The 25,842-nt window shown below is 42.4% G+C and overlaps 1 protein-coding gene across 3 annotated transcripts in view; it reads left to right on the forward strand.

Moving 5' to 3' along the window:
* Positions 1-21,561: 21,561 nt before the first annotated feature.
* Positions 21,562-25,842, forward strand: part of cacna2d2a (calcium channel, voltage-dependent, alpha 2/delta subunit 2a) — a 573,469-nt gene continuing 569,188 nt past the window's right edge. Inside the window, exon 1 of one of the 3 annotated variants that reach the window (XM_034166295.1) lies at positions 21,562-21,995. In XM_034166295.1, the coding sequence (XP_034022186.1) occupies positions 21,880-21,995 (116 nt within the window). In that variant the 5' untranslated portion in view covers positions 21,562-21,879. The remainder of the gene's footprint in view (positions 21,996-25,842) is intronic. The other 2 variants (XM_034166292.1, XM_034166294.1) reach the window with 2 other exon arrangements.

A 25,842-nucleotide genomic window follows, 5' to 3' on the forward strand; every position in this document is an offset into this window, starting at 1 on the left:
AGATTGGTTGAATCTGTGATAATTACCAAAGTTTTTCCACTAGACACCATAAACTGACTAGTAGATTAGTAAACAAGGGTTTCTGTATGACAAATTGGTTGTTCAGTTTAAAATATTTTTTAATAGATATCAAGAGATAATATCAAAGTTTGGGGTTCATATTACAAAGCATGTAGAAGATGGAATTTTTTCTGCCTATAGTAGCTAGCCATAACCCAACAATTAGGATAAGCTTTACATAAAAACCTAAAACATATTATATCTTAGGTTCTGTTTATATACAACCCCTGGCAAAAATTATGGAATCACTGGCCTCGGAGGATGTTCATTCAGTTGTTTAATTTTGTAGAAAAAAAGCACATCACAGACATGACACAAAACTAAAGTAATTTCAAATGGCAACTTTCTGGCTTTAAGAAACACTATAAGAAATCATGAAAAAAAATTGTGGCAGTCAGTAACGGTTACTTTTTTAGACCAAGCAGAGGGAAAAAAATATGGAATCACTCAATTCAGAGGAAAAAATTATGGAATCATGAAAAACAAAAGAACGCTCCAACACATCACTAGTATTTTGTTGCACCACCTCTGGCTTTTATAACAGCTTGCAGTCTCTGAGGCATGGACTTAATGAGTGACAAACAGTACTCTTCATCAATCTGGCTCCAACGGCACCAAAACAAAAGTTCCAGCATCATCACCTTGCCCAATGCAAATTTGAGATTCATCACTGAAAGTTGCCATTTGAAATGACTTTAGTTTTGTGTCATGTCTGTGATCTGCTTTTTTTCTACAAAATTAAACAACTGAATGAACATCCTCCGAGACCGGTGATTCCATAATTTTTGCCAGGGGTTGTACAAGCATCCAACCTCTCTCACTATGCCTGTGCAGACACCGCAGACCTGTCTTGTAATGTTTTTTTTTTAACTTTGATGTCTTCCATCGAGAGTTTTTGTAAAAAAAAAATAAGAATAATAAGAATTGTAAATTAAATTTGAAAAAAAAAAGCTTCTGTTTAAGTTTTGCTTCTGGAAACACGAGTCCGACGTGGTTTTTGAACGTACAATGTGTGTGAGAACATAAATCATGTGCTGAACTTTTACACCGTGCGGTTCTCTGGTACAGTTTGAGCTGTAACCGAGTACAGTGATTGAAAATGCCAGCCCAGCTGCAGGGCAAATACTGCCATGAACACTGCTGGCCAGTAGATGGCAGTAGAGAGATAATCCATGTCTGCTACATTTAAGATGCGTGGAATTTAATAAATGCAAACACAATAAGTTAACAACGTCTATAAACCCAGAGAATATATTCACGAGAGTTTTAGGCACAGGAGTTTAATGCTGTTGTCCGTGGATCCTGATCAGAGTGTTTCAAATGCATTTCTCATGTTGTGAACGTACTTAGATTACCCTATCATACCCATAATGCACCTGGACACAGCATGTCCACACTAAAAACCTTAAAAATTAGCGCATTACTTTAAAACTAAAACATATATCTGATATTATCACTTTATAAAACTTCAGACATGACGTTAATTTAATCTTCTTTGCCTGCAGAGGATAGAGCAGTTTCTTCTGGAAACAGCTTTCCTCTGTTTTGCAGAGGGTAGAGCTGCACATCTGTTATGAAACATTTAACAGGTAGGTGCTCAACTGATTTTAAATTTTATAAATGTTTGTAGCTGTTCAGCTTTATTTACCACGTTATCGGTCTAAAAATTATCAGACAAAAATTTATTGCAAGATAATTAGTCCGATAATGGTTTTTAAAGTTATCTAAAAAGATAATCCGATAATGAAAACATTATCTTCGATAATTATCAGTTATCGGCTTATCGGAACTGTGCCCACCACTGTCTTATGATTGGGGACCCCTCCTCATCAACTGCTCCACTGCGTTGTGGAGTGCCGCAGGGTTCTGTTCTTGGGCCTATTCTATTTTCTTTGTACATTCTGCCCTTGGGGTCAGTTATAACCCAGCACAACCTGTCCTTTCATTGTTATACGGATGATCTGCAAATCTCTCTGCCTATGAGGACTAATGGTAGTGATCCTTTGTCATCACTATTTGATTGTATTCCCAATGTAAAGCAGTGGCTGTCCCAAAACTTCCTTTACCTGAATGATGGTAAAACTGAGATCATGGTGTTTGAGTGGTCTGGCATACCAAATGTGGTAACACCAAATTTTTGTGCCATGGCTAACTATGTAAACCAGCTGTCAAGAATTTGGGAGTGATATTTGACAGCTGTTTGAGGTTCGATCAACAGATAAACTCTGTTGTCAAAGCTAGTTTTTTCCAACTTTGCCAACAGATAAACTCTGTTGTCAAAGCTAGTTTTTTCCAACTTTGCCTTTTGGCTAAAATAAAGCACTTCCTCAGTAGGCGTGATCTTGAGACAGCCATTCATGCTTTCATCAGTGCCGGACTTGATTATTGTAACGCACTTTGTTCAGGCATTAATCATTCGTCTCTTGCACGCCTCCAATTGGTGCAGAATGCCGCTGCTTGTCTTTTAACAAACACTTTTAGACTGGAGCATATTACGCTCGTCCTGTACTCACTCCACTGGCTTCCAGTTCATTTTAGAATTGATTTTAAGATTTTAATGTTTATTTTTAAAGCTATTTGTGGCCTTGCACCTCCCTACTTGTCTGAAATTTTAACTTTGCTCATTTACAGTAGGACATTACGGCCGTCTGGCCAGCTTTACTTAGATGTTCCGAGGTCAAGATACAAACGCTGGGGTGATCATGCTTTTGCGGTAGCTGGCCCCAGACTGTGGAACAAGCTACCTCTTGAATTACGTACTATTCCTGACCTAGCACTTTTTAACTCTAAGTTAAAGACTTATTTATTTAAAGTGGCTTTTAACACCTAGTGGGGAGGTGACATGTTCTGTTTTTACGTGCTGTTTTAATTTTTATTGTATGTGTTTTATTTTTGTGAATTTTGTTTTTAATGTTAAATGCTTTGGACACCAGTTGGTGCTGTAAAGCCCTCTGTAAATAAATGTTGATTGATTGATTGATTAAACAGGATAAGATGTGGTGTGTCTTGGAAAAATCCTCTCACGTAATGAATACTTTCCTTGCACTTGCGAAGCGCTTCATCTGATAAGAAAGTGACATTTGGGTCAAAACCAGGAGTTCATTCATTTTATTTAAGTTTTTCGACAGTAGTGGGAGTCCCCTAGGTGTAGCCAGTGGTGTAGGGATAGACAGTGCAGCACGTGCCATCGCACTGTGGCCCGGGACATACAGGAGCCTGTCAATATGTCTGGACTAATTTATATTATCACAGTGAATCACACTTTTATACACAGTATGCACACTGCGCATGACACATACACCGCTGATTCATTACGTTACAGCCTTGAAGCAAACCTATCTCTATTAGTCCATTGGCCAAGCAGGTTTTCTGTACCACTTAAGGGGAAAAAAACGACACTTACAATCCAGCCTCAGTGTATCATGGCCTACACAAAAATGTATGATAGCCATCTCAGGGTGGTAGCTGTAGCCAGGTAGGGGTCAATGAAGATTTACACAGAGGGCAAACTTTAAAAATGCCCCAATCATTTTGAAACTATATCACATCATTTGTCTGATCATAACAATTCCAAAAAAGTATAGTTTGGACTATCTATGATGGAATGTTCTGGAGTTATGGAGTACAAACAGCAAAAATGATGACAAAGGTCAATTTCAGTTTGTACAGGGGTCAAATATGAAAGTTCCTCTAAGAGGGTAACATATGTCACATGTCATAGAATTCAATTGATGTTGACCTTGTTTGACCTTTACTTTGGAGACAAAGCATTCAACACAGTCACAACTATTCTATTTATTGATCATTTTATTTCAACCAATAATTTGCATCATTTTTGCTGAAATTGGACCAACTTTACCTTTTGACCCCTGTACAAATTGACCTTTGTCACCATTTTTGCTGTTTTTACCCCATAACACCAGAACATTCCATCATAGATAGATAGATAGATAGATAGCTAGATAGATTAAGATATACCTGAGAAGCTCCACAGGGCAGGAGCAGCTGAGTGGCTGAGCTGTCCTCTCCACTGAAAACTCAAGAACCAGGGAGTTGGGCATTTGGGATGTTATAGAGGATTCTGCCAGCGCAAGGCTTGTAAGATGCCCTTAACTGAGCCAAATATTTTTCAGTGATTTTGGGGTATTTTAATAATCTGACTGTGGAGGGTTGCCACGCCCTTTCCCTGTTTGATCACTGCTGTGCACCACTTTCATGTACCACCTGCTCATGTCGTGGGGTAAGCACTCAACGCGTGATGGTCTCCGGCTGTGATGCGTCAACCTCTTAACCCAGTGTATTTTCTATGTATGTAAATGTATTTTTGAATTACACCAAATTACAGCCTTGGAGATTGATAGACATCTGGAAAGCTGTTATCATGTCCCGTATTTGTTCTGTCAGATCAAGCCTCTCATGGGCAAATGACAAGTGTCGACTCAGAGGCCAGCAGTGCCAACACACAGCTATGAGGCTAAAGTAAATGATTAACTATATATTCAGTCATTTGAAGAAGCTTTTTATATATTTAGTGAGGAGAACATGCACACATTTACATTTATCTGGGCCATCTCCATTCGATCAATTCTAATGACATTTTCAACTGGTTCCTGATGAAGGAAGTGGTTTATGAAGAGGATGTTTAGTTTGAGTCCTGCGATAGACTGGGGTCCTGTCCAGGGTGTACCTCGCTCACACTCTGTGACTGCTGGTATAGGCTCCAGACCCTTAATTGGAGTAAGTGGGTATAGAAAATAGATGAATGTTTAGCTTGACCCATACCCGCTCCAGACTGCCCGTGTTACCCCTCATTTTGTGCCCCTGTCACGAAAAGCGCCCCATTTTCATGACAGTATCATGAACCCATAGATTAATGTATTTTTCGTAATGCCATCACGAACTGCTCTGCAATCAGATTGACTATTACATCAGATAGCCAGTTATCTCAGGTCAGTGTTTGCGTTCTAAATCAGTAATGCGCTAATTGAATTTAATTTTGTTCGCAGTGAAATGATTATCCGCACAAGATCTACAAAAACAGCCAAGGTTGAAAAATGTCAAACGTCCCCTTTAAGCAGGGGTAGGCAACCTGTTCCAGAAAGAGCCATGAGGGTGCAGGTTTTCTTTGCAGCCACTGACTCCACCAGGTGATTTCACTGATTAACTGATTCCATCTGCTCAAAGTGATATTAATCAGTAAAATCACTTGGTGGAGTCAGTGGCTGCAAAGAAAACCTGCACCCTCATGGCTCTTTCTGGAACAGGTTGCCTACCCCTGCCTTTAAGGTTTGCCAAGATGTGAACTAGGTTTCAAACACTGGACAGAGGAGGTAGAGGAGAATAGGGATGGAGAAGAACATGGATTAAGGGTAAGAAAAAGAAGGTAAGTGATCAGTCTTTGGCTGTGTGGTGTAAGCCCTCTACCCAGACATCCAGGAGGCCAGGACACAGGAGAAACGAGGAGTCATTAATTCTCCTACAACCAACATGGCCTCTGCCTGGGGGAGCAGGACACCCAGAAAGAGTCTGATACAGACCAGAGAGGCCTCCATAGATCAATAATGGACTGGGAACCGCAAAGCCAATAAGAGCGATTCAGAGAAGCAGAGGCCTGCCTCTTGATTGCTCTTTGGATGATCAGGAGTCTTCTACTCATTGATCTTTGGCTTTTCATCAAACTGATCTGATGAATCAGATCTGTTAAAGAGCAAATCTCTAAAACACAAAGCGGTACAATGCAACAGGGTGATCACCTCTTTTAACTGCCACTTTTTTAACCCACAGAAATACAATCAGAGGAAATCTATTTCTATGAAAGGCATTTTATGTAAAGGTTATAAATGCAAACTGGATTTTTTTTTCCCAACTTAGGCTTTATTTTTAAATATAAACTTAAAGGGTCATCTTTTCACTTGGGACAAAAACAAAATTTATCAATGTATTATTGATTTATTTGGGAGGTGATGGTCTAGTGGTCTAGTGGTTAAGCGTTGGGCTTGAGACCAGAAGATCCTCGGTTCAAATCCCAGCCTGACTGGAATATCACTAAGGGCCCTTGGGCAAGGTCTTTAATCCCCTAGTTGCTCCCGGTATGTAGTGAGCTTCTTGTATGGCAGCACCCTGACATCGGGGTGAATGTGAGGCATTATTTGTAAAGCGCTTTGAGCGTCTGATGCAGATGGAAAAGCGCTATATAAATCCAGTCTATTTACCATTTCCATTTATGATTTAGAATGGCTAACTGGATATTTAGTTTTATGGCACAGGGCAAGCTGAATACAGTCTCAGTAAACCATTTTTTTGTTGCCCGCAAACAGGCAAAAATGTTATTAATAGTGTGGGGTAGCACAAACAGGATCCTTGTGGAGGCAAAAGTGTGCATGTTTACTTCAGTTATTGTTAAAAAAAAAAAAAAACAACTTAAAATTAAATGACCACAGTTAGCTGCTTACCTTAGCCTAGTCATCAGCTGGCTGTGCTGCTCTCCACTGAGGCATCACAAGATGGTTACAAATCACTCGGGATTATTCTATAAGACAGAACCTCTGATCAGCAGTCGACTTGTAGTGCATCACATGGTTCTACTGTCAGTCTCCTCTATCTCAGTCTGGAACCTTCTGCTCGTGTGGTGGAAGACTTGTGATGACCGTCCTTAAGTTCAGTGGCCTCTTTTGGATCACTCTGATTAGACCTTACCTTTGTGAAGTGCCTTGGGGCAACTTAGGTTGCGATTTGGAACTTTATAAACAAATAAGAAATTGAACTGATTTAATAACTCATTGCTGAGCAGTGCCAAAGGAGGATGGCTAGGCTAAGGTAAGCGGCTAATCCTCTAATCAATCTTATTAAAAAGTTTAATGAGTTAAACATGCACACTTTTTCCTCTGTAGGGACCATTTCCATGCTGCTCAACACTTTAATGACATTTTCACCTGTTCAGTGGCGACAAGAAGCAGTTTACTGAGCATGTGTTCAACTTACCCCATGTCATTTTATGAAATTAGCTGGCTAATCTGTGACAGCGTTTGTGTCTAAAACCAATAATGTGCCAGTTAATTTCGTTTTTGTCACGAGTGAAAAGATGTCCCACGCAACTTCTAAATATAACAATGCTAAAATACCCTCTGCCATATTAGCATGTACCTTTTAATGGCGTCTGCAGGAGCTTGTGTGTGTGCACATACATGAGCTTTTATAAAGACTGGAAGTTACCTTTGACCATGTGTGATGGTCATGCACACTGACATCAGCAAGATGTTTTGTAAATCACTCCAGAGGTGTTATCAAGTTACAAAATTAGCATTTTCAGTTTCTCGCTAGCTTTTATATGAGAAACTTGTTAGATTTACACAGAAATGCAGAGGTTTTGGAGCGGATTCTGTTGTGTGTTGGGGGGGGGTTTGGCTGGCCAAGATACTGTTTGTGTGTTTTGTGTATACTTCGGGTGGTTTGTGGGGGGCGTGTCTGAGGCTGTGATGATGGATGAAGCATCTCTCACCCTCCACTGTCATCATGCCAACCCCATGCACCTGATGAGCAGTTCATGTGCAGATCTAGAGGACTACCAGCTGAAGAGGATGTACCTGATGAGCAGTTCACGTGTAGAGCTAAAGGACTACTAGCTGAAGTGGATGCACCTGATGAGCAGTTCACATGCAGAGTTAAAGGACTACCAGCTGAAGTGGATATCCTGATCAGCAGTTCACGTGCAGTTCCAAAGGACTTCCAGCTGAAGTAGATATCCTAATGATGTACTACATTTAAGCCATGACTGCTCTGTGTAAGGTGCTGGGGACTCAACCTTGTTGCTGCTGTGTGACGATTGTTTGTCTAACATTGTGATGCTGAGGATCGCTCCAGGTTTGACGCACCGTGCCTGTTAAGGAGATGGGTGAGGGACATGCTCCATCAGCACACTTCAGAGGTAACTAAAGCTGTGAATGACTTTGAGTAATTAACAATAGTAATTTGGCGTTTTGTACGCAGCAATATTTGAGCTACTCTGATAATTGTGTAAATTCGCTCTTCACAGCCGTGGCGTGCGGATTGATGGTCCTCCACGGGCTGTGAGAGCTGTTTCTGTAATTTGAGTCTGAATTAGAACCTGAATGTGTTTGCTGATGGTGTGAACCCTAAACAGTATTTGTGTGAACAGTGTTGACTTATCTCGCCTCTCATCCTTAACAGGCGCTGTCCGATTCATTAACCACCTGGGGGGTGCCGGCGGGAATTTCTGGGTCCAGAACTGTCGGGCTCCAATCCCTTTAAGTGTGACAAGGCTACGTTCATCACAACTTGTTGCTTAAATTAGTGCTAGTCTTCTCACGAGCCCAGCAAAAAACACCCAGGGGCATCACGTCCATTGAGTGAGACGCTTCCCCCCCGATGTTTTGTCTACAAAGATAAAAACCTCAGATCATCTATTTGCATATGCTGTATCCTTCAGGCCAACTTGATTGGGAGACATTAGTCTGATGTATGTTTGAATGGAGGGAAGAACAACATGTGGGTGTGAGTCAGCAGAAATGTTTTCTATGAGTCAGCCAAACGACATCGACACTTCTCACTACCTCCGTGATGGGAAGTCTAGCAAATAAATGTTCAAGAATGACAATCAATTTACGTCATCTCTGTCCGCAATCACTCAAAAGTCGACTTCCTTCTCCACACTCTCACAGATTTGTTTGGAGGGGTGGAAGAGATGGAGTCGCTTGGTCAATATGTGTCAGAAAATAGTAGCTCCAGAGGGGAAAAGCAGAGATTTTCTTCCTGAGGGAGAAGCCTAGGTATTTGGTCTGACTGAATGATGCATGACATCTATGTACATAAGCGGTGGACTGCTGCTGTAGCTCGTTTTTTTTTTGCTGCCATCAGGTGTGTGTTTTTTTTCTCTGCTGCTGAGGTCTGTGCCCTGCAGTATGTCCTTTCTACCAAAACAGACCTGTCTTCCCTGTCAGCCAAGAGACAGGAATGCTGTGCAGCAACCCTGCTGTTTCGTTTTCTGTAGCAGAGCACCTGCACGCATCCTGCTGACTGGCTGAGCCAAGGACAACACAGCCACAAGGCTGGCTGCTTCTCCACAACCAGCAAATGAACAGAGAGATGCAAAGTCCACCCAGAAACTGCCTCAGGGACCAGCCGTCCCAAACCTGTGCGTTGCACACCTTAACACATGGAGCAGAGTTACTGTGCGTCCGGTTTTAATGTGCAGGACACATGCGCACCTTATGTAAACGGCTGCATATAGAGTTTTAAGTGTAACTTTGACCTGTGGTGCACTGCTACGTGGTGAATTTAGAAAATGAGAAAATAAACAGCATTGCAGAAAAAGACAGGTGCAGGTGCACACATGCACGTGCAGCTGATGCAGTATGATCTTCACCTCGGGGCGTAACCTCACACTTAATTTGACTTACAGGTGTGTGTCTCTCTGTCGCAGAATTAACACGAATAATACTTGACTTATGGAAAACAGTCAAGAACAGTATTTCAATGTGTGTGACTTTTTTTACACTGATGTCATGAGTACCTGCGTGAGGTGCTCAACGCCAAGTTGTCAACAATGGGGAGTTAACTGTCTTGCTCAAGGTTCCAAAACAGTTTGCAAATATAAATACAAATACACAATATAAATACCAGACATACTGATCAATACTGATTTACTAGCTACTAATGTTCCTCTCATTCTCCTTCCCCTCCTCTGTCTTCTTGTTACTCCTCCCCCTGAATGAGGAGTTGTACAGTCTGATGGCCTGAGGAACAAAGGCGTTTTGACCACATTACACCGGTTCTGGTGTCCCTTCACTGGCTTCTGGTCTCTTTGGGATCAGATTTTAAAGTGTTATTATTGGCCTATAAAATTGTTCACGGACTGGCACCCCCCTACCTGGCCGGCCTGGTTGAGCCCTACGTACCGGCTCGGGCCCTGCATTCACAGGGTGCAGGCCTATTGTGCGTCCCTAGGGTGAAAAGTCAGCGGGTTACGGAGTCTTCTCTCACCGTGCCCCAGCTCTGTGGAATTATCTGCCTGCGCAGCTCCGACATTCGGACTCTGTGCAGACTTTTAAGGCTAGATTGAAGACACAGTTTTTTCCATTTTATCATTATGCTGCGTTTACACATAACGACGACAAGTCACGAATGGGTGATTCTTTAACTACGGGTACTATTGGCCTTGTAAATGTAATTTCCACCACACCATTGCCTTACAATATAAAGCGCCTTGGGGCAACTGTGTTGTGATTTGGCGCTATATACATGTGCTCTGACGTCACTGTTTATCTCCATAGAAACTACCCAAACAATCTTTCATACAAACTGTTTAGGGACATTACAGTGTTGTGGTGGAAATTACGGCAATAGTGTGGGACAACTACATTTTGTTTAAACAAATCACAACAGTTGTATGACATTGAATACCCCAATTATGTTTTGATTATTTTACTGATATTTTATTCAGAGGTATTTTAAAACATTAGAAAAAACGTTTCTTTACCATTCATTTTTATCATTGAAGATCAAAAATCTGGGTGTGGGACAAGCACAAAACGGCAATATTTGCATATAATGATGCTGAAAAAAGGTGAAAAAGTCATCATAGACTACTAGAACAAATTTCTTAACACACTTTCATTGTAAAGATAACTATAAAAGTGTGAAAGTTCCCCTTTTTTCTGTTTTTCATACAATATGATCAAAGGACATAATAAGTGCCCGTAGTCTAAGAATCACCCGAATGCCATGAAGTACTTGTTCTTGGCCGCTGATCACGAATGTGATGATTCAGGGCAGAGGCGTCAGGAGTCGTCAGGAACTGCTGCAACCTGTTACTACACGTTACGATTAATGGCACGTGTTGCTGGAGAATTATCAGGAACCATTACGCACGGTCAAGAATAGTGTTCCGTGTTACTGCGCGCTATTGCGCGTAACAGTGCATCGTTAAGTTCTGTCATGGTGTGAACGAGGTGAATTGTCTCCACACACACACCCATATTCATCCAACCGAATTCAGATCGCTCGTTTTTCAGAAGAACTTTGTGACTGCATGCGTAGTTGGACTCTGTGCCATGGAGTGGCGCAGAGAGGAGGAGGAGGAGATGGACAGAGCCAGATGTGTGGCTTCATGTGGCTCTCGTCTCGCCCATTTTCCCAAACATCATGCACATGCAGCAGGTGGAACACCTGCAGGAGCGCGCTGAAGAGCACTGAAATTAGACTTTTAGCCGACTTGGTGTCAGCAGTCAAACTGAATGCGGTGCAGCAGGGTTTAATTGTGCGTGCGCTTCTTCCTCCGCCGGACTGGAGGAGGTACAGAGATGTCTGGCAGCACGTGACGATGAGCAACCAGAGGAGCTTCTTGCTCGGTTACAACAGCAGGTGAAACACCTGCAGGAGCATCCTGAGGAGCTTCAGCAGGAACTGTGGAACGACATTTGGAGCTGAGTTTAATTGTACGCATGTGACAGAAAACTGATTTGTTGTGGCGTGCAGTGAAATGTGACGCCGCGTTACAAGTAGTGTCAAAACTTGACAGTTTCCGTGTCACTTCGTAATAACGCGTGACAGTTTGGGCTCCAAGAACCATCACAGGAACCACTACGAACGTTGTCATGTTCTATTAAGGATCACTACTCATCAAGACGGATTAATACGTTCAGTTGCAACCTCCACGACGTGTGACGAAATGAGGGTGGTGTGTGACATTCGTGGAAGATTTTTTGACTGGCAAAAACATGCTCCACGAATATCAAGAATATCACACACCAACACGCACTATTAAGAAACCTATTCAGATGCGTTAAGTCACATTAAGAATGTCAGGAATGTGTCACGAATGACAGAAAAATGACATTCGTAATGTGTCTTGGTTATGTCTAAACACACCTTTAGTATTTTATACGATTGTGTGTCTTCTTTTATTCCTTTTATTTATTTGATTCCTTTTATTTATTTTTGTTTTAAATTTTTATTGTATTTGTAATCTTAATTCATTTTATTCTGCAAGGCGCTTCACAAACATCATTTAAAAGGAGTTTTTCAGTCTGTTGGTCCTATACTTGGGAAGGAGCAGTCTGTGGCTGAAGAGGCTCCTCTGGTTGCTGATGACAGTGTGCAGAGGGTGACTGGCATTGACCATGTTGTTGATGATGATTATTATTATTATTATTATTGGTCATGCTATTCGGGACCAAGCAGTACTTTATGAAAAATTAACAAAGTTAGAAAAACAAACAAAGCACAACAACAACAAAACAGCCCTATCTGCCAAATATATTTAACAAGTTCATGTGGGCTTTAGAAAATCCTCGGCATGTGATAGATTGATGGATGAGTCCATCCTCTCCATATTTTTAGCTCAATGACTCAAAAACAATATATGCAGTCAGTCATCTTGTAACTCACCAAATTAAAATAGCTTATAATGAGGACGAACTCATTCAAACCTGACCAGGTTTTAAAGTTCACAAGTGAACCAGTCATCCCACCATGCCTGAAGTCGTCCACAATTGTCCCACTGCCGAAGAAGACTGCCAACAGCAGTCTAAATGACTACAGACCAGTCGCTCTGACACCTGTGGCCATGAAGTGCTTGGAGAAACTGGTCTGACGCCACATCACGTCCTGCCTCTCACCCACAATCGACTCATTTCAGTTTGCATACAGAGCTAACAGATCGATAGAGGACGCCATCTGCACAGCGTTCCACACCACCATCTCCCATCTGGAACAGCATGGTCGCTATGCTAGGCTGCTCTTCGTCGACTTCAGCTCTGCCTTCAACACCATACTTCCAGACAGACTAACAATAAAACTAATGGACATCGGGCTCCCAGCCACCACCTGCTGCTGGATCAGAGACTTCCTCTCCAACCGTGTAGAGAGAGTCAGAGTTGGTCCCCATCTCTCCGCAGCCCTTAGCCTTAACATCGGCATGCCACAGGGTTGTATACTGAGTCCTCTGCTCTATACCCTGTACACCTATGACTGCGTCAGCACCCACCCAGACAACGTCATCGTCAAATTTGCAGATGACACCACCTTAGTGGGACTCGCCTCTGGATGCGACGAGACAGCATATAGGTAGGAGGTCCAGAGGCTGGTTGGGTGGTGTGCAGAGAACAACTTGGTCCTCAAGACCTTCAAGACAAAGGAGGTGATTGTGGACTTCAGGAGGAGCAAGACCGATCTGCAGCCCATCTGCATAAACGGGGAGTATGTGGAGAGGGTTTCAAGCTTCAAGTTCCTGGGTGTGCAGATAGATGCCAACCTCCAATGGAGATCCAACACCTCAGCGGTCATGAAGAGGGCCCAACAGCGGCTCCACTTTCTGATGATCCTCAGGAGGACAACTTGAGGAGGGAGCTACTGTCCATCTTCTACTGCTGCTCCATTGAGAGTGTGCTGATGTACTACATCTCTGTGTGGTTCTCCAGATGCACCATGGCACACAGGAAGGCACTACAGAGGGTTATTAACACCACCCAAAAGTTCATTGGCCACCCCCTGCCCTCCCTACAGGACCTTTACAGCACCTGGTGTCTCAGGAGGGCACGCAGCATTCTGGGAGACAACACACACCCAGGGCACGGAGTGTTTCAGCTGCTGCCCTCTGGTAGATGGTTCAGGATGCTTAAAACATGAACAACCAGACTGAGAGACAGTTTCTACAACAGCGCCATAGCCCTGTTAAATGCAAACTTTTGACACGATCATGTGTCATTTCAACCACGGGCCAGGTGCAAGAAACAATAATCAGACATTTACATAGTGTTTTGATTGATAAGTGTATACCTTGATTTATTTATTTTCTTTTTTTTATATATATATATATTTATGCAAGATTTGCATTGAGGGGAGGGCTTTGCCCTCATTTTGTTATGCTGGTGTACACTGTACAACTATATGCAAATGACAATAAAGACTCTTGAACTTTGATATAGATGATCAAGCCAAAAAGCCACATTGCTTTCAGTAATATCCCATAGATGTGTCTGCAACATGGTGGATTGTGAGCAGGTGTGGCTGTCAGCAAGAGAGGTAGAGCTTTTCTACACAGAAATCTGCGGTGTCACCTATAAAAGCAACATACAACGATTATACTACAAAAAAGGGCAGTTAGGATTGTGTATAATGTGGGGTACAGGGAGCACACAAACACACTGCTTCTGAGGTTACATGCATGATTAAAATCTGGGAGGTAGTTAAATTTACAACACAGATTATGTATAAAGCAAAATATAATTTACTTCAGGGCAATATTCAAAAAACTGTTTTGTAACAGGGAGGTGGAGGTTATACAGTGCATTCAGAACGTATTCACAGCATTTCACTTTTTCCACATTATGTTGTGTTACAGCCTCATTCCAAAATGGAGTTAATTCATTTCTTCCCTCAAAATTCTACTCACAACACCCCATAATGACAACATGAAAAAGTTTTTTTTTTTAATTTTTGCTAATTTATTCAAATAAAAACTAAGGAATCACATGTACATAAGTATACACACCCATTGCTCAGTACTTCATTGATTCACCTTTGGCAGCAATTACAGCCTCAGACCTTCTTGAATCTCATGCAACAAACTTGGTGTCTCTTTGGGAAGTTTTTCCCATTCCTCTTTGCAGCACCTCTCAGTCAATTTCAGATCTCTTTTGAGATGTTCAATCAGAAGGACATTCATAGAGTTGTCCTATAGCCACTCCTTTGATATCTTGTCTGTGTGCTTAGGGTCATTGTCCTGCTGAAAGATGAGCCGTGGCTCCCTTCTGGGGTCAAGAGCGCTCTGGAGAAAGTTTTCATCCAGGATGTCTCTGTACATTGCTGCATTCATCTTTTCCTCATTCCAGACTAGTCTCCCAGTTCCTGCACTGAAAAATATCCCCACAGCATGATGCTGCCACCACTATGCTTCACTGTAGGGATGGTGCCTGGTTTCCTCCAAACATGATGCCTGGCATTCATGCCAAAGAGTTCAATCTTTGTCTCATCAGACCAGAGAATTTTGTTTCTCATGGTCTGAGAGTCCTTCAGGTGCCTTTATGCAAACTCCAGGCAGGCTGCCACATGTCTTTTACTAAGGAGTGGCTTCTGTCTGGACACTCTACCATACAGGCCTGATTGGTGTATTTCTGCAGAGATGGTTTCCCTTCTGGAAGGTTCTCCACAGAGGAATGCTGAAGCTCTGACAGAGTGACCATTGGGTTCTAAAGCCCTTCTCCCCCGATCACTCAGTTAAGACAGGTGGACAGCTCTAGGAAGATTGTTGGTGGATCCGAACTTCTTGCATTTATGGATGATGGAGACCATTGTGCTCATTGGGACCTTCAAAGCAGCAGAAATGTTTCTGTATCCTTCCCCAGATTTGTGCAGACACAATCCTGTGTCAGAGGTCTACAGACAATTCCTTTGACTTCATGCTTGGATTGTTCTCTGACATGCACTGTGAATACTTTCCAGGTGCACTGTGGATGCCAAAAAATAAAATAAGTTAAATAAAAGAGCAAAGGTCGAGTGACTGGGGTCTGAGAGAGACAGATAGGAAGGGATCCTTCCTTGAGAACTGCTGTAGAGACTTTGTGCCAAATGAAGAGTTGGGGTTAGATGAGAAGTATCACTTGCATTGTGAGGGAACATCAGCTATGACATTTTGGCAGCATGGTGCACATCTCTGTGCATGATCCAGCACACAAGTGCCTAAATATTGAGGATTACCCAACAACTGGAAAATGCAAAGGGGACACCCACATTTTACCTGGTTGTGATGGACCTGTTGCCTGCCTGGGTGGTTGCCATCCATGACTCATGGCAGTTCCATGGTGTGTTGGATGTGATGACCACCAGATACCAAACATGACCTTAAGTCAGGTACATTCAAATTTGGTTAAAAAAAGTCTTAGTGACATTTAACAGCAAGATCTCAAAATGAGACCCAGTGGCAGATCTAGAGAAGGGACTGATGGGGTTGCCCCCCCCCCAGCCAATTGCCAAAGTTGTGATAAAATATGAGAAAGGTCTTGGATAAACAAAGGTGAATTGATGAATGCAAAATGAATGATGTCAGAGGGCTGCCGCATACTCTGCATATCACAATGTAAATGGAAGCATGCATATGTCTATAATGGTGTTTTTCCACTATGCATCAATCAATCAATCAATTTTTTTTTTATATAGCACCAAATCACAAACAGTTGTCCCAAGGCACCTTATATTGTAAGACAAGGCCATACAATAATTATGTAAAACCCCAACGGTCAAAACGACCCCCTGTGAGCAAGCACTTGGCTACAGTGGGAAGGAAAAACTCCCTTTTAACAGGAAGAAACCTCCAGCAGAACCAGGCTCAGGGAGGGGCAGTCTTCTGCTGGGACTGGTTGGGGCTGAGGGAGAGAACCAGGAAAAAGACATGCTGTGGAGGGGAGCAAAGATCCATCACTAATGATTAAATGCAGAGTGGTGCATACAGAGCAAAAAGAGAAAGAAACAGTGCATCATGGGAACCCCCCAGCAGTCTACGTCTATAGCAGCATAACTAAGGGATGGTTCAGGGTCACCTGATCCAGCCCTAACTATAAGCTTTAGCAAAAAGGAAAGTTTTAAGCCTAATCTTAAAAGTAGAGAGGGTGTCTGTCTCCCTGATCTGAATTGGGAGCTGGTTCCACAGGAGAGGAGCCTGAAAGCTGAAGGATCTGCCTCCCATTCTACTCTTACAAACCCTAGGAACTACAAGTAAGCCTGCAGTCTGAGAGCGAAGCACTCTATTGGGGTGATACGGTACTACGAGGTCCCTAAGATAAGATGGGACCTGATTATTCAAAACCTTATAAGTAATAAGAAGAATTTTAAATTCTATTCTAGAATTAACAGGAAGCCAATGAAGAGAGGCCAATATGGGTGAGATATGCTCTCTCCTTCTAGTCCCCGTTAGTACTCTAGCTGCAGCATTTTGAATTAACTGAAGGCTTTTTAGGGAACTTTTAGGACAACCTGATAATAATGAATTACAATAGTCCAGCCTAGAGGAAATAAATGCATGAATTAGTTTTTCAGCATCACTCTGAGACCCACTGCTGGGTAGTCCATCAGAGTAAATGTAAATGTTATTAAGAAATGATCAGACAGAAGGGAGTTTTCAGGGAATACTGTTAAGTCTTCTATTTCCATACCATAAGTCAGAACAAGATCTAAGACATGATTAAAGTGGTGGGTGGACTCATTTACATTTTGAGCAAAGCCAATAGAGTCTAATAATAGATTAAATGCAGTGTTGAGGCTGTCATTCTCAGCATCTGTGTGGATGTTAAAATCACGAACTATAATTATCTTATCTGAGCTAAGCACTAAGTCAGACAAAAGGTCTGAAAATTCACAGAGAAACTCACAGTAACGACCAGGTGGACGATAGATAATAAATAAAACTGGTTTTTGGGACTTCCAATTTGGATGGACAAGACTAAGAGTCAAGCTTTCAAATGAATTAAAGCTCTGTCTGGGTTTTTGATTAATTAATAAGATGGAATGGAAGATTGCTGCTAATCCTCCGCCCCGGCCCGTACTACGAGCATTCTGACAGTTAGTGTGACTCGGGGGTGTTGACTCATTTAAACTAACATATTCATCCTGCTGTAACCAGGTTTCTGTAAGGCAGAATAAATCAATATGTTGATCAATTATTATATCATTTACCAACAGGGACTTAGAACAGAGAGACCTAATGTTTAATAGACCACATTTAACTGTTTTAGTCTGTGGTGCAGTTGAAGGTGCTATATTATTTTTTCTTTTTGAATTTTTATGCTTAAATAGATTTTTGCTGGTTATTGATGGTCTGGGAGCAGACACCGTCTCTACGGGGATGGGGTAATGAGGGGATGGCAGGAGGAGAGAAGCTGCAGAGAGGTGTGTAAGACTACAACTCTGCTTCCTGGTCCCAACCCTGGATAGTCACAGTTTGGAGGATTTAAGAAACTTGGCCAGATTTCTAGAAATGAGAGCTGCTCCATCCAAAGTGGGATGGATGCCGTCTCTCCTAACAAGACCAGGTTTTCCCCAGAAGCTTTGCCAATTATCTATGAAGCCCACCTCTTTTTGGACACCACTCAGACAGCCAGCAATTCAAGGAGAACATGCGGCTAAACATGTCACTCCCGGTCCGATTGGGGAGGGGCCCAGAGAAAACTACAGAGTCCGACCTTGTTTTTGCAAAGTTACACACCGATTTGCATGCATGACATCAGTCACTTTTTATACCCACTTAATTCAGCCGAGGGTCACGGGGGAGCTCCATACAGAAAGGACCAGGTGGGAAGGGATCCCACGACTTCCTTTGTAGGAGGCAACTGTTGGGAAGGTGTCGTAGCACGGACCCACAACAGGGGGCGCAAATGAACGGACAATGAATAAGCCAAAAAGGTAACAATTTAATGTTGCGATAATACACAACGAAACGTACTGTAATCTGCACAGTCAATTTAACACCAGGTGACGTGTGGGCAGGCTCGAAGATAGAAGACCCCCGACGAGAGAGAAGCTGCGTCCCACACGGCTTCCACCACCAACGGTCTGAAGAACACCGGAGCCGCCAAGTCCCGAGTCCCCAGGTGGCCTCTGTCTTCGGCTGTCGACCCTGGTACTGCTGGCAGAAAGCAGAAATATGATGAGTGAGTGTGAGTCCGCACACTCAGTAAATCCACAGTTAACGAGGGAGGAAGCGCCTCCACCTCCAAGCACACACTCGTGCAGCTCCTGTTTGAGCACTTATCTGGGTGGGAGGTGTTGCGAAGCCGTCGCTGAACCCCTCAAACGCCACCTCCACAGACGAGTCTCACCGACAGGAAAACGGCTGCAAAGAAGAGTTTAGACAGATACACAGTCTTAAGTTCACAGAGAAATTACCTTGGTAATGGTAGTCGATTTCTCAGTGGGGAGGTGGAGTTGCAGTCCGGCTTTTATGGTGGTGATGATGAACGAGTGACAGCTGGTGCAGAGGATGAGTGACAGCTGTCACTTCTTCTGGGTCTGGCGCCCTCTCGTGCTTGGAGCCCGCACTCCAAGCAGGGCGCCCTCTGGTGGTGGTGGGCCAGCAGTACCTCCTCTTCAGCGGCCCACACAACAGCAACAGTACTAACCACAAATCTGCAATGCTGCCGACATATGCACAAGGAACTTAAATATCAATACTGAAATCATCGCATTAATAAAATAGTTCATTAGTGGACTAAATATTAATCTGCACTAAATTCACGTACAACAGTGACGTTTTCTTGTGGAAAAAATGGCTACAAAATGAATCAAACTTTTGTCACTCATTTGGAAGTCATTCAAACCAATCAATCACAAATATTTTGCTGATGAGAATATGTGTTAGATCATCCATCTAGGCTTAGCGGTTGTTGAGATATCCAAAAAAGGTTGTTTTTCAGACAATAATTTCCCTCGACCTTTGACCAGACTACTCCAAAATCTAATCATCTATGTCCAGGTGACCATTGTTATAGAAGATGTGAAACTTGTACATTCCTTTGCTGGTAGGTCCAAGATGTGTCTGGCTAATCCAGTCTGGGAGTCATACATCCGAGTGCAGCGTGGGCACTGGAAACGGTGCATTTGGTTTAGTTGTTGAGTCGATCCTGCATTATTTGGCACTGTTTATTCACACCCTGTGAGCTTTATCGAAGTTCATGCAGGCGCTTAAAGTGGTTTATTGATGGCCAGTTCTGTCCCTGGTCTTTAATACAGTCTTCCTACCATTTCTTGGGGCTGATCAGTATATGCGTTAGATTAGTGGTGTCCAAAGTATTCCAGAAATGGCCAAGAGAGTGCAGGTTTTCTTTGCAGCCACTGACTCCTGCAGGTGATTTCACTGATTAACATCATGGGACGACTTCATCAAAGGAATCACCTGCTGGAGTCAGCGGCTGCAAAGAAAACCTGCACTCTCTTGGCCCTTTCTGGAATACTTTGGACACCACTGCTTTAGATCATTTACATTTCTTGATCGTTGGGTTATACAAAAAAGGTGTTGTCCTTGATGAGACTATAAGATGAGGAGTATCACGTGCATTGTGAGGGAGCATCAAATATGACATTATGACAGTGTGGCCCATTTCTCTATGCATGATCCAGCACACAAGTGCCTAGGTGTTGAGGACCACAGTAGCTGGAGAACGCCAAGGGGGTGGCCATGTTTCATCGGGCTGCAGCCGATAGATGGTTATATTAGAGTTGTGAGAATGGGCCATTTGTCTGCCTTGGTGGCTGCCATCCAGGACCCAAGGTGGTTCTGTGGTGTTGTGGATGCAGCAAAGCAAAGCCCATGCTCTAAAGCTTCACTTGACTTCTGACCAAGCTACTCCAAAATTTAAGTCCCTTTGGCTGCTCCCTTTTTTGCACTCAGGGTCTCCACAGCAAATCCAAGATGGATCTCCATCTTGAATTGACACAGGATTTTTTTTTTTTTTTTACACTGGATGCCCTTTCTGATGCAACTCCACATTACATGGAGAGATGTTGCAGGGATGGGGTTTGAACCAGGAACCGTCCACACTGAAACCATGTGCACTAACCACTTGGCCACCACCCCTTGTAGTCCAAAATCTAATCACCTCTAGATATCTATCCAAGTAATACTCCCACCAAGTTTGAAAGAAATCTCTCCAGCCATTTTTTAGTTATATACACACACACACACACCCACACCCACACCAGTGAAAACAACACCCTGCTTCATCACTTCACTGGCACATAATTATAAAGATTATCAGTATTTACATTAAAAACTGTGCATTAAAAACAATGACTAGAGAGGCAGTATTTAGCTTCCCAGGTTTACTTAGATTTTTAAAATTTTATGGTAGTGATGTTTGCCCCCAGACCCCCGAGAAGGGGTGCACTTTTGTCAAACAAGCCCCCCCCCCCCCCCCCCCACCAGCAACTTCCCATCTGAAGCTAGATTCGCCCCTGTGATGGAACCTTAATTGTCTATTGGGCCAGATCTGATCCTCAGACCGGTACTTTAGATCCTGTCCCAGCTTCTGGGGCTTCTGTTGTGAAAATCATGGAGTCATGACCTGCCTCGAAATATTTCATGACAAGACAAAACAATAACTAAATATCAAATTTAGCGTGTTAAATCACTATCAAACTCACATCCAGTAACTACAATAACGCCTTGATTTCTGCTCATAACCCCGAGTTTGGGGAGGACACTGTGCGCGGCGACGAGCTGGTGGCCTGATGCGCGCGCCCCCGCCATTGAGACAGCTGCGTCAACGACACGCAGGACGACATCCGCCCGACTTTCAAAATAAAATACACTCAAACTAAAAACTAGACGAAATATTCTACATCGTACTAAACAAGTAATTTCAAAACTGCGTATTATTTAAAAAAAATCCAGTGTACAATTTGATGACGTGCACACTGGCTGTATGCACTTACACCAGAACTAAAGCAGATTAAGCAGGCTTTATTTTGAAATCAAGGATGCGAACATGGTATCGGCTTTACTCCGCTTTTACATGGGAGCGCGTGTGGGTGAGCGAACGGACCAAATGTACGCGGCGGCGGCAGAGAGAGAGGGAGGGAGGACAGGAGACAGTGCGCAGACAGGCGGCTCGGCACATCAGCGGCGCAGCATCTTCCTCAACCTCGTCTGATCCCGACCGGCCGCGTCTTCAGCTGCCACCCCTCTGATCCTGATTCCACTCTAGCCGTCCGTCCCCGACTTTCTGTGGAGCTGTGGCTTCTTGTCAGCCGCGCTGCCAGTCTCTCCTGGCCCTTCTCTTATTTCGCTCCAGTTTGTTGAATATTTAATGGAAAATGGCGATCTGCGCTCAGCCGTGCGGCATTTTCTGCCTGTTCACCATCCAAACTCTACTTATCGTATGTGTCTCCACGCCGACAGCAGGGACCCACCTCTTCCCCCAGCACTACACGTAAGTACCCTTCCCCTTTTTGCGTTGGGGGGCACGCACCGGGGCGCGCACGGCGCAGAGAACTAGGACAGGTGGTCCCTGTATATGAGCCGCCCGCGCGCGGCGCCGCGGTTGGAGCCGCTGCCGTGCCCGACGTTCAGTGACACACACACGCACGCGCGCACACAGTCCGTGGAAGCCCGACCTGTCCTCAGAGGTCAACGCTTGCGGTTGTTTCATTTTTGTTGTTGTTGACATCATCCGAACCTTGGATGCGAACGCAGAGCGCGCACAGGTGCTGCTGGCAAATCCCACAAACACGCAGCAGTTTCATAGAATCTAATGAGAATAAGACGCGCGCTTTGGTGTTCTTTTGTTTTTGTTTTGTGTGTGTGTGTGTGTTGCTGTCAGTGCGTGATGGAGAAACGGTGCCATTTACGCACAAACCGGCTGCAAACACTCAGCTGGATGTTGCACAGAGTTAATCTGATCTCGGTGCAGGAAAGCAGACACAGATCATTTTCACATGCAATCCTGATAAAACTCTTATGTCATTTTTTTTAAGCCAAACTCCAAAATAACTTAAGGACACATCACAGAAATCGGCTGCGTAAGACAGACTTCTGGTTGCTTGTAGTAGTAGTTTTTTAGAACTTGGAAAGAAAATTTTTTTTTCAGTTAATCTGCTCCTTTTAATGAATTAAAAGTGTCATAATTTTGGCCAGGACACTCTAATCTCCAAACACTGCCCTGGAAAAATAAAGGTTAAATAAAGGTTAACTTGAGAAATAATGGGTGTGTGTTTGAAGAAGTTCTCAGCATGCAACACTGAGCCATGCAGGCTGAATTTCACAGCTTGTTGCCCACTTGTGCGTCATACAAAAAAAAAAGGAAAATGTGATTTTCATGCTGACAAAAATTATGCTGCAGTTTGGAAAAAGTTGCATTATTTTCTGACTTTTGCATTTGACAGTGAAGCCAGTGCAACAGTTTGCCCCTATGTGTTTTTACTGATCATTAATTCCATGCAGTGTGATGTGATGGTCATCATTACAGCCAAGGTGGTTCTTCACCGGCACTTCACAGAAATAAAAAGAATTCTAAGAGATCCTTCACGGGGTATTCACAGATTTGTCATTCCCAACAGTCAAGGTCATTTTTCTACCTGTGAAATTATATTTGCATTTTAGTTCAGGAATGAAAGGCAATGTGTATAATTGTATATGGGCGACTTCAGATGATTATATTAATATGTATGATACAACAGGACCTATTTTGTAATTTATACATTTGGATCAGCTCATATGGTTTCCCCATTACAGTTACCTTTGTAATAAGAGTAATACCCATTATAATTTCCTCCATTCTACTGTTTTCAAATTATTTTCTCTAACAAAACATAAAAAAATCAGACACACTACTGTATTTGACCAGTAAAAGTAACAGTTGCTCTCTTATCAAAATTATTGATTCATTTTCTGCTGATTGACAAATAATGAATTATCTAATTGTTTCACCCGTAAACGTTAGCACAGATCTCATTTTATGGCTGTTCCATATCCTAATCTGCCTGCTCTGGGGTTTGAAAAATTGTCATCACATCAGTATGCTGATTGCCAGAATGTGACAGCTGCTTAACTGATGTGCAGGAGTATAGGTGCTGTGTAGCTGTGTGGCCTGTTCTGTCTTACTTTGATTTTCACAGATTACTGGACTGTAATCTTGTTTGTGGTATGATTTTATTTTTATTATTTATTTGTTGGAGAATTTTTTTTTGGCACAAAGTTATTTTTAATATTACACAGTAGTTCTCCATAGTATTAAAATGGGGGGAGGAAAAAGATTAAAGTACTATGGAAAAGTTTTAGTAAAGACAAAAAGCTCACTTGAAAAATGAAAAAAAAAAAAATCTTTTCAAAGAAGAAATCTGTGATTTTTATGTTTACTATGCTTTTTTTTAAGTAACAAATCATTAATCAACATACACATTTTACTTTAAATACAGTCTGGTTGTTGTGTAAATTGTACATTGCATGCAGATTATCACTATTGTTCAAGAGTTTTAAGCTTGTTGTAGATAAATTTCATCTCACCTCATTGCAGCAGATATTTTGTGAGGTGGGGATGGACTGGTTGGTTGCCTGCGTGGTTGTCATCCAGGACAAGGCAGGTCCATGGTCCATGTTAGGCGAAGCATAACATCTATCTGTCTGTCTGTCTGTCTGTCTATCTATCTATCTGTCTGTCTGTCTGTCTGTCTGTCTGTCTGTCTGTCTGTCTATCTATCTCAAATGTGGTTTCAGTAACTGCATTCTAAATGCATGGACATGTTGTTATTTTGTAAGGAGGAAATATATCATCACTTTCCTCAGTCTATATGAAACTCAGCAATTCCCCAGAGATTTAATGTTTCCTCGCACATGAAAATTGGGCGCCTTTTGCCCTTACAGATATTTCATGGTTCCACTGGGAGAACGCGGCAATAGCTAGCAACAGAATAAGCATCGTGATGGTGTCTCTCTGACACTCGGCTCATCCATCCAAACTCATTTCATCGCATTTTCTACTTTTCCGTAATGTTTGGCATAAATCACAATGCCTGGAAAATACAACAAAGACACACAAACCAAATAGCGGAGTAGTAATACTACATCAGACTACTGCTGGCGAGCACCCGACGGCTTTCATGTCACGCAGAGTGACAGCGTCTCTGTTTTCAAGAGAGATCACAGCTTTCCCAACACACAAAATCATACATCAGCATGCATTGACCATTAGGCCTAAGTGGTGCTCGCTCGTACAGCAATTTAGTAAAGAAGCATCTGCGAGTAAACACACAGCTCTGCGTATTTAGGACTTGAAAAGATTTTGGGGAAACTAATTTCACGTTTCTCCAGCATGCATCTCTTAGTGTGCTTCAGAATGTGGGTCATCAGGCAACATCTTAATAGAGGCAGTGTTCCTTTTAAAGTCGTCTGCACAGCTTCATGTGAATTTTGGATGTACTAAACCCGCACGCCAGCCTTTTGGTGCCTCTCATTTGTTTATGGCTATCACTGTGTAGTTAAGTGTGACATTAATTGAATGCATTTGATGCTATTAAATGGGTTTCATTAGGCAGGAGGAGTGTGTGTCATCTCTATTTCTACCAACTCCATGGAGTTGGTAGAAATACAGATGACAAATTGTTTTAATATGAGAGCACCGGCTCAGATTTTGGAGGCTTAAAATTAAAGGACCTCAGATCTTTTTGGAGTGTGACCTCATTTTCTAATCTGATTTCTGACTTTAGTTTGAAATATTGACATAATTCCATCCCTCCCCCCAATTTTATATATATGGGTGATTCTATGGTAACGGAATTATGACAACGGGAAAATCTGGCCATATTTTAGCTCCCCATTATAAATGTGCTCCGATTGTAATTTCGTTACCATAGGATCGCCCATATATATATATATATATATATATATATATATTTTTTTTTTTTAAAGGACAATCTAGCCTTAACAGGACATTTTAATCTATATTACTTGGAACTGCTTTTCAGAACCCGGAAAAGCGGTTGAAGATGAGATGAGTATTACTTGGATGTATCATATTATAAAAGCTCAGATTTCATATACAGTACATATGCCATTTTTTATGTTTGTAATGTAAACCGTGTGTTAGTGTACGTACAACCCCATCGCTGAATATAGTCTTTAAATGTAAAGTTCAAACACAATGTGATCGTAATTCATTTTAGTCCATTTTAATGTTTTTAATGTTTTAATTCCAAATTAACTGGACAACATCAACTGTAAATCATTTGTTTGCAATTCTGATCTTTTCTTTTTGATACAGACTCTGAAACAATGTTCAAAAC

The sequence above is a fragment of the Thalassophryne amazonica genome, chromosome 3 (assembly GCF_902500255.1).
Source record: "Thalassophryne amazonica chromosome 3, fThaAma1.1, whole genome shotgun sequence".
Classification (NCBI taxonomy): Eukaryota; Metazoa; Chordata; class Actinopteri; order Batrachoidiformes; family Batrachoididae; genus Thalassophryne; species Thalassophryne amazonica.